Genomic DNA, 9,195 nt, shown 5'->3' with positions numbered 1-9,195 from the left:
AGTTTCTTTTTTTGATTTGGATACATTTCAGATTTCATTAGCTTTTTTTTTTTGAGACATCAGATTTCATTAGCTGAACAAGGAAACTTTTTGGCAGCAGCAATCGCGCACCCGAAGCCCAGTGCAGTGGCCCACCACCCACCCACAGACGACCGTTGGGGGGCGCCGGTCCGGTCTGGTCCACTTTAAAAGGCAGCCCCGTGCGCATCCACCAAATCGACCGATCCATTTCGAAAACGCGACCCGACTTCCCAATTTCCCCATTTCCCGTCCCCATTCCATAGCCCAGCCGCCGCCTCGCTGCCCGTTGCTCCCCTTTCTTCTTCCCCCGAGAGCCAACTCCTCGCCCGCCGCACCCACAGCCGGAGAGAGAGAGAGCGCGAAGAAGGCAAAGCGCCGCCGCGAGGACGACCGAGGCCGAGGAGAGATGGCGTCGAGGACGGCGTCCAAGGACATCATCACGCTCAAGGGCTCCGCCGCCATCGTCAGCGAGTTCTTCGGTACGCGCGCGCCGCCACCCGATCCCTCCCTTCCCATCCTCCCCTCTCCAGTGTCTGATCGGATGATTCGGTGGCAGGTTACGCGGCCAACAGGTGCGCTACGGGCCGGCAAACAGCGGCGTCGTCTCTATCCCCGACGCCGGTTTATTTGAGATGGAGCGGGTAAGAGCCAAATTTCGGCAATGGGGATTGATTCGTGGTGTTTGGTGTGGCTGCAGCATCCTGTACAACCGCGGGGTGTACCCGGAGGAGAGCTTCGGCAAGGTGAAGAAGTACGGCCTCCCCATGCTGCTCACGCAGGACGAGGCCGTCAAGACCTTCCTCACCAACCTCACCTCCCAGCTCTCAGGCTCGTCCTCCCCATCCGAGATCTCTCGTTACCTCCTTGTTTTGCCCATCGAGGAAGGAGCATCCATTATTTCGCTCCTCACCTGTATGTTGCTGCGGACCGCAGAGTGGCTGGAGGGTGGGAAGCTGCAGAGGATTGTGCTGGTCATCATGAGCAAGGCCACCGGCGAGGTGCTCGAGCGCTGGAACTTCAACATCATCACTGACGGCGAGGTCGTCGAGAAAGGGTATGCATATACGCCGCTCTGATCCCCCCGCCTTCCTGCCTCTTCGATTATTCCATTCAGTCCTAATCGAACTGAAGAAACAGCGGTTGATCTGACGCGTCTGATGGCTTGTCAGGGCGGTGAAGGAGAAGAGCGACAAGGAGATCATGAGGGAGATCCAGGCCATCATGCGGCAGGTCAACTCCTGCATCTCCTTCCTCCCCTGCCTCGATGAGCCATGTAAGGAAGGATAAGCAGAGCCGCGCCGCCATTGCTCCACACCCTGTTGGTTCTACCTTGCGCTCTTAGTTGGGGCACACTCCCTTTTTAACTGAAGCGTCGATCGTTTTGGGCAGGCATATTCGACGTGCTGGCCTACACCGACTCGGACACCACCGTGCCCTTCACCTGGATGGAGAGCGACGCCAAGCTCATCGAAAACCCGCAGATGGTGAAGCTGCACTCGTTCGACACCAAGGTAACAACAACAATTCACTCATCCTCCGTCCATTGGTGGTTGCACTGCTCCATGAAACCTAATGCTAATGGTGCGTTTCTGTGACGGCAGATCCACAAGGTGGACACGCTGGTGTCGTACAAGGTGGACGACTTGGACGAGCAGTGACCTGTGGGTGGAGCGTCCAGACATCCCCTGTAGGCGTGAAGCTCTGTGTGAATCGTTCATTCACGTCTGGCCGTCGTTATCGTACTGTTGCCCCCCTGCCTCTACCAAAACCTGTACTGTTATTTCTCAAAAAAAAAGTACTGTTATGTTATACCTGAATTGGATGTATCGCCTGCCGTTTTCCACGCACAAGCTCTGAGGCGAAGTTTGCCAAACAAAACCCTATGTGTTAGTTTTGCCAAATAACTACTCCCTTGTAAAGAAATATAAGAGCTACTTTAGTGATCTAAACGCTCTTATATTTCTTTACGTGTCAGTCTGCCTCATTCAACATGTAAACAACAGCATGAAGCAATTGAATGAATCTCAAACAGCCTGGTCGTGGCTCCTGCAACAACAGCACCGAGCAAATTGAACTCGGGAAACCTTACAGAGTTTGTTTCCATGGCTATATATTTACCTAGATAGCCATTCCTATAGTCTTAAAATATATGGCTCCCGAATACAGGAATACATTTACAGTCAGGGATGCCTAGGACTGGCTTCGAACTATGTTCACCTGTATGGACGGACCACTTCTATGGTGGACATTAATTTAGGGGTGTGTTTTCCCATTTATTTTTTATTATCATAGCCCAAAAACTTGCCCATTCGGCCAAAACACAGGCAATGGGCAAGCAAAACCCTCTCCACCTTGGCAGGGCGAACTTGGGCTCAAAACCAACATACCCCAGATATAGATGCCCTTTGTCGGACAAATGATGCATGATCAATCTACAAGCGAGCGCATCCCCTGGTAAATCGCGCCAGGGCGAAGATCGTCCAGAGTATCAGCAACTCTGTAGCCACTATACTCCCTAAGGAGTGTCCAACCACGCCGTGACAGAAAATCTCTGAAGTCGTCTTCAGTGTAGAATGTCTTATCTTCTGTCCGGACTGTCATGCGGTCTGCATCTTCGAATGTGCAGAGTTTGATTGTTATCCCTGAAATGAACATCTGGGGATGAGATTGGATCGACAACCTTCTGTAACCACTTCCTCCGTTCACAAATATAGGTGTTCTAACTTTTTTGTGAATCGGATGTATATAGACACGTTTTAGTCTGTTTGTTCACTCATTTCAGTCCATATGTAGTCCATATCAAAATATCCAAAACATTTTATATTTGTGAATGGAGCGAGTACAATTTTTGTAATGGAGTTAAAAAGAACTTCAATAGTGATTAAACCAACAATTGCTTTGCTTCATACATATTGAGACAATTTGAATAACAATGTGCATACAAACACAGGTTGCCGAATAGGTTCATTTTAGTGGGGCCATCATGATCATTACTAGAAGCATCAAAATGAATGCCCATTAGTATGCATAGAAGATTTACCGATTACTGACCAGTGACCAAGATGATGCAAGATAGATGCAAAATTCATCAAGTCAGGAAGGAAAAATGAACAATAATTTATCAATGATCCATAGAACTATACTATGTCCTTTTTGGTTCTTATTAAGATAAGAAAAGTAAAATATCTTATTTCTTGGAAAATAATACATTTCACAATTACCATTATCAAGATGAAGAGCATATACTCCGACTGGCATGTCCCTGTCCAAGGAACGAACAACCTCGTCCTCATCTTCAAGCCAAAAAGCCCGCCTTGTTCTTAATCCAAAGGCCGATTTGATGGCCTCTTTAATTGCCTCGGCAGTACCATCAATCCCTATTCTTTTAGTATAGTCACCCCACTTGACTAGGATGACCCTCCCACCATAAGTACCCTGATTATCTCCACCTGTATGAGGTTTATGCAGGTTTCCCAATCAATGCAACAGATTAAGAAAAGGAACATAAATAATTGAGTTGACCTGAGAATGTTATTATTCAGTGCTAATTTGTGTTGCTAGAGTTGAGTGTTGATTCCATCCAAGCAAAGTTCTAGCACCTTAAAACATAGTAATAAAATTTATGTGTTACCTATCAAGTAGAAATACACTAAATCAGTAGCAGCAAGCCAGCGAGTAATAATACTATCAACTGGTGCTTCCACATTCTAAAAATTGCACCTATGAAGAGTTCGTTAAGTTTATAGGTTCTTAAAATCATTTTTGTCTTCAGGTTTCTTAAAGGAGCAGGATATTGACATAACCAGAACAAATACTAATCCAGTTAAACACCAAATTCAGTTCATCAACTGAACAGTTGGACAGCAGCATTCCCAATCGTTCCGTTTCATGCTGTTGAAAATCCATAAGACCTTATAATGTATTCAACTTTCATTGTGTATGAACCAGTACCGTTAGTTGAGGTGTCTCTCCAGTTCCATGGATTCACACCATTGGTTGCAACTGCATCAGCTGTCGTTAAGGCAAGTGGATGACTCGCTGTAAAACAGAAACAGGCAAAAAAAAAATCACCACTAATCCCTTGTCTTCACAAACCACAACTGCAGTAGGCAAATATTCATGACAGAAGTTGGATTATCAAAATACATGAACTGAATAATAAAACGATAAGGTGCAATTCAAGTTTGAGTTAGTACCAAACTGGTCAAGACGTCATCTTTACATGATGACACATCTGACTTTTTTCCTTGATTAGTGAGCTACTTGGTTTAGATGTCAGGTTTTTTCACGAGTGAAGTGCAACAGAGGTCCTACAAGTATACCGAGGGTGTCAAGCAGTGCTGTAGCCAGCGGCACACCCAGAATTTTGAGGTATTTTTTTACCATATAGGAATTTCTCCAAGTTAACCCTTTTAAACAGCCCCCAATCATAATAGGCAATAGCCCAATCAATTATTTTTGAGTGTGCACACCCACAGTTTTATTTCTGGCTACGCCACTGGTGTCAAGTTAGTCCTAATAGTGCGGAAGTGCGTATTTGTGTCCTGTGCAATAAGTGAGTCACAAAAGGTCCTACCTGGGCCAAAACAGTGTTGGCCTGCATCATGGTGGGTCGAGCACACTGCCACATAGGCTGAGGGTCACTTGGCGGCAAAACTCTCTCGCCAGGCAGTTACAATACCTTTTCCAGTTACAAAAAATGTTGAAAGTTCTAATCATAAATCCTTTTTTCCATCCTCCTATTTATTACCTCTCTTCTTCTTCTACCAACTGCTCCTCTCTCTCTATCCACTTTTTCAACACCCCACCTCCTCTTTCTCCTCTCTCCCATTGTTGGGAGACCCTTCTCCTGTTTGTCAGCAGGGACACGGGCAAGATGGGCACTTCTTCATTCGCCGGAGCTGCAGCTCTGCCACTCGCTTCCGAATCACCCCTGAACATCACACGATTTGACCTTCAGCTGGCCTAATTGGCAGTGGTCAACCCACCACACTTGGAGGTCAGAACTGATTCAGCCACGATAGGACCTGCAATGCCTCACTTATTGCATTACTGGGACTGAAATATGCACTTTCATTAGGACTAACTCGACACCCTCTGCCAGCATACTTATAGGATTTCTAATGCACTTTACTCTTTTTTTGTTAATTTACAATGATATAACTGTGCTTTTCAATCAAAGATAATTTCTTTCCCTGCATTCTCCTTTTGAGAGTTTTTAATCTCCATGTTTCAGTCTAAACAGTGTTAAAATTATGTATCTTACCATCTGGCAATTTTTTTTTATAAAACCTCACCAGCTCTATTTCTAGAATGAAGTTTACAACTAGCGAGTAATGAGAAAAAAAGGCCTCACCAAGAAACTCAGTATTGTTGGAACATTTTTGGTGTGTTCGCCCATTAAATGAAAATAACAACTGGTCCACAAATGACTTTAGCTCAAGCTTGGTATGTTAACCTCTAGGCAGGCACAACTTTCTGACAGAATATTGAGCCAAGTAAGTGGAAGATCATAGGTATAAACACGGAAGATGCTGACAAAATGAGATACAGAAAGAAATAGGTAGCAATTATTGCAGAGGAAGAATATATTAGTACCTTCAACAGGACCAAATGGAATGTTGGCATCTTCAAAACCTAGATTGATATCAGTGAACATGAATCCATAAGCTAACAGAAATCCAATCGATCATAAATCAAATATAAACACAAGTCCAAATGTTCAGTTACTAAACCCAGCAGTCATTATTAAGTAAGCAGACCCACCAGACACATATAAATCCAAAACCATATCAGATAGTGCTATCTAGTATGCACCCACCGACACACAACCCCGAGCTGGAGACCCATACCAATTGCAATGAACTAACTTCATGCTACTACACAATGTTGTGCCAGTAGTCAGCCAATGAACTGGACAGAAAACAACACTGTAATGTCCGAATTTCTGCAGTAAGGTGCTTCTAACAGCTATTAATTGGCGGTGCACAGGAAATAACTAATTGATGCGTACCTAAATTTACACTGATGCATACCAAATCCATTGATCTATGGTCAAAACTCGAGGTTGTAAGTTGTCATACTACTGTGACGAAGAGTTGAAATGCCTCTATCCATTTCAGCACAAAAAGCAAGGCTGTCTTAGTCAGAAGGATAAGGGGGAGCATCATACCTTTATCCGCGAATTGCAGGTAAGACTCGATCTTGGAGGTGGGCGTGGGGCTCTTCGCGGCGCCACCTCCACCACCACTCCCCGCGGGCGAGGCGGCCGCCTTCCCGCGGCGCTTGAGCAGGTCGTCGATCTCCTTGTAGTAGGCCATCTTGGCGGAGCCGTTCCCGCCGGCGCCGGCGCTGCTGCGGGCGTGGCTGCGCGCCTTCTTGAACTCCTTGAGTAGGTTGCGCCACTTGTCGGTGCACATGGTCGGGGAGCGGTCGAAGCCCTGCTCCCGCATCTTGGCGGAGATGGCCTCCCAGAGGTGCTTGTTGGACTTGGAGGTGTTGAAGTGGTTGTCCATCTCACGGCGCAGCGCGATGAGGCTGAGCGTCTCGTCCTGGACCCAGGTCTCGGCGCGCTTCTTCGGGGCCGAGGCCCGCGAGGAGGAGTCGTGGTCGTGGGCGCCGCCGTCCTCGCCGCTGCTCTCCGGGAGCAGCAGCGGCGGGGTAGGGGGCTGCGGCCCGGCGAGGAGCATCGCCGCGGCGGAGGAGCGGCGCGAGGTGATGGGGTCTGGGAGCGAGACTCTGTTGCGTGCGTGAGGCGAGAGGTGAGCGATGGTGGGAGTGGAGGCTCACTGGAGAGCGCAGCCGGGGCCCCTCTCCCGACGAGGGACGGTCGGGGTCTCCGGGAGGAGGACAAACTTATCAGAGGACGGCCCTGCTGAGCCCGGCCAGGCCCGGCCATGACCCGTATGGCCAGCATAGCGGGTTAGTCGAGCCCAGTGAATTTCAGGTAGCACATCCAAGTCGAATCCTCCTCAAGGTCCCACCAAAAAAAGGAATCCTCCCTCGCCTACTCTATTTCTTTTGTAATCCTCAAAAAAAAAAACTCTATTTCTTTTGTCTAAAAAAACTACTCTCTTTCTTGAAAGAAGTTCATAGTTCACCCTAAAATATGGACTCACGGACACATAACCCCCTGAAGTGACCCCAATATCTACAAAACCGGCAAGCCCTTGAACAGTTTTGGGGCCGACGTGTCACATTTCAGGTGGTTTTGACTGATAATTACGATGTTGACCACTTTTCTTTTACCCTTCGGCTGTGAGGATGTTGAACCCAACAAAAATAAGGGATGACCAGATCAATTTAGGCAGTCTTCGTTAAATCAGGATTGAACTCCAATGGCTGTGAGGAACAGCTGGCATGGCATCAGCGACCTCATCCTCCGCAGGGGCGGCTCCGGTCTTTTGTTGGCATGCAGCCTGATGTTGAATCTTAATTTGTACGCATGGTAGAAAATTTAGGACGAAAGAAGGAAGGCACTAGCTGAAAATAGTCAGAGCACGTTGAATCGAACTATTGACGAACAGTTGGTGGGACGATCGACAACTGGGCCTCTCGCTCACCACAGAGGAGCCTCTGCCACCACGGACAAGCCTCAGCAGCAGCCAACTGACTCCATGGTGGATTGGTGGCCAAGTTTGACGGGAAGCACAACAATGGCGGTGGAGCGGCCGCCCTCCAGGGTGACGGGCTTGCGCCATCATGGCCTTGAACCAGCATGCGGGGAGCGTCTCCATGGTCCAAGAATAAGATCAAGCCGTCTATCTTTGTAGTGCGACACGACTCCAATGCGGCAGATGTTACCGCCGGTGTTGGCATCATCGACTCCATTCCACGGGCCACATCTCCCACGCAAGCAGCACGACGACTATGTCTCGGCGCCTGTCAGAAGTGTTGCCCTTTGGTGCCGGGCGCCATCCACGATGGACGAAGCTTGGGTCGATGGGCTTGCCGGGGAGGCGCCAGCAGCGTTGGGAACACCGAGGGGAGCTCAGGAAAGGCGGCAGAGGCGTCGGGCATCCTCATAGCTAGGGAATCATGCACAACGGTGGCAAGCCAAAAACGAGGAAGACGATGTCCACGCTGTAATTCGGGAGGTGACCCGTACCAATCACTTTGGCATAGTAGAAGAGGGAGGTGCGGGGAATCTTCTTAACGTTGCGGTGTGGCTCAAGGTGGTCGATGGTCGTGTGGGTGGCGCCGGCGACGGTGGTGACCGCCGCACGGGCGCGTGCGGGGCACGCAATTTCCCGTCACGAGAGGGTGAGAGAAGGGAGAGGAGGGGAAGGAGGAGGCTGGGGTATCCGGGGCGACGCTGTAGCACCTCGGCGGCGGCGTCCATGGCGGACCGATGAATGGCACACGAGAGATGGGGAGAGGACGAAAACGATGTCATCTCCAAAACCACCAAAATCATAACAAAACCGCTCTTGGGGTAGATTTATCCGGTTTTGAAGATTTCAGGGTCAAAATTGTACCAAAGTCGACTTCAGGGGGGTATTTGTCCATTGAGGCACATTTAGGGGTGAAAATGGACTTCTTTCCTCTTTCTTAAAGAATCTCCAACAAATGATGAAAAAATTGATGATGTAAACACAATTGTAGAGAAGGAGAGAGAAGATTTTTACAGCCATCGTAGCTGCTGCTTGTTGCTTTAACCAGATGATGTAAATGTGATGTCCAAAAGTTTGAAACTAAGCATGATCACTCCTCCATATTGTAAAGGACTACATAGATCACTACTACCTCCGTCTGTGTTTATTAGACCCCCTTGTATTTTGGATCCAACTTTGAACATGTATTTGACTAAAAATATACAAATTATACGCTATATTGTGGATTTGTATTTGAAAGATGTTTTATATGGTATAATTTTTGTGACATATAATTTGCATTTTATTAGTTAAATTCATAGTCAAACTTTGGCTCAAAATAAAAGGGAGGCTAATAAACCTAGACGGAGGTAAAGCATGATGTCTATCTGCACACTAACACGAATCCACTATCTAGAAAAAAAATTGATGTCTATCTGCAGACCAGCCATCGATCATTTGCGATCACACAAGAGGCTATCAATGAAAGCACCAATGTCAGTGTCAAAACTGGCAGATCTCGGATAGGGGGGCCCGAGCTATTAGATCGGATCGATGGTTACAAGAGAAGAACACACAAAGT

At 47.7% G+C, this 9,195-nt stretch overlaps 2 protein-coding genes across 2 annotated transcripts; one reads left to right on the top strand and one right to left on the bottom strand.

Annotated features, from left to right (window-relative positions):
• The first annotated feature begins 223 nt into the window (after positions 1-223).
• LOC123045815 (mitotic spindle checkpoint protein MAD2) lies at positions 224-1,899 on the top strand. Its single transcript, XM_044468993.1, has 7 exons — positions 224-500; positions 578-593; positions 719-849; positions 955-1,075; positions 1,191-1,294; positions 1,411-1,532; positions 1,623-1,899. Exons 1-7 carry the CDS (start codon positions 428-430, stop codon positions 1,677-1,679), a joined length of 624 nt encoding a protein of 207 aa, XP_044324928.1. The 5' UTR covers positions 224-427; the 3' UTR covers positions 1,680-1,899.
• A 140-nt stretch (positions 1,900-2,039) lies between these two features.
• On the bottom strand, positions 2,040-6,998 carry LOC123045814 (trihelix transcription factor GT-1). The gene is made up of 5 exons (XM_044468992.1): positions 6,194-6,998; positions 5,620-5,658; positions 3,973-4,059; positions 3,243-3,470; positions 2,040-2,663 (listed from the first exon to the last, which is right to left on the bottom strand). The coding sequence occupies exons 1-5, from the start codon at positions 6,708-6,710 to the stop codon at positions 2,449-2,451; spliced, it is 1,086 nt and encodes a 361-aa protein (XP_044324927.1). The 5' UTR covers positions 6,711-6,998; the 3' UTR covers positions 2,040-2,448.
• Between the last annotated feature and the right edge of the window lie 2,197 nt (positions 6,999-9,195).

This window comes from Triticum aestivum, chromosome 2B (assembly GCF_018294505.1).
Source record: "Triticum aestivum cultivar Chinese Spring chromosome 2B, IWGSC CS RefSeq v2.1, whole genome shotgun sequence".
Lineage (NCBI taxonomy): Eukaryota > Viridiplantae > Streptophyta > Magnoliopsida > Poales > Poaceae > Triticum > Triticum aestivum.
This window is presented reverse-complemented; position numbering and strand designations above follow the sequence as displayed.

What these genes read in the sequence shown, in the direction of transcription:
- LOC123045815 (XM_044468993.1), top strand. Translation starts at nt 428, where the DNA reads ATGGCGTCGAGGACGGCGTCCAAGGACATCATCACGCTCAAGGGCTCC. An exon ending in GGCGAGGTCGTCGAGAAAGG is followed by an intron (nt 1,076 to 1,190) that starts GTATGCATATAC and finishes ATGGCTTGTCAG; the next exon opens with GGCGGTGAAGGAGAAGAGCG. An exon ending in CCCCTGCCTCGATGAGCCAT is followed by an intron (nt 1,295 to 1,410) that starts GTAAGGAAGGAT and finishes CGTTTTGGGCAG; the next exon opens with GCATATTCGACGTGCTGGCC.
- LOC123045814 (XM_044468992.1), bottom strand. Translation starts at nt 6,710, where the DNA reads ATGCTCCTCGCCGGGCCGCAGCCCCCTACCCCGCCGCTGCTGCTCCCG. An exon ending in CCTGCAATTCGCGGATAAAG is followed by an intron (nt 5,659 to 6,193) that starts GTATGATGCTCC and finishes ATATCAATCTAG; the next exon opens with GTTTTGAAGATGCCAACATT. An exon ending in TGCTCTTCATCTTGATAATG is followed by an intron (nt 2,664 to 3,242) that starts GTAATTGTGAAA and finishes TGTTCATTTCAG; the next exon opens with GGATAACAATCAAACTCTGC.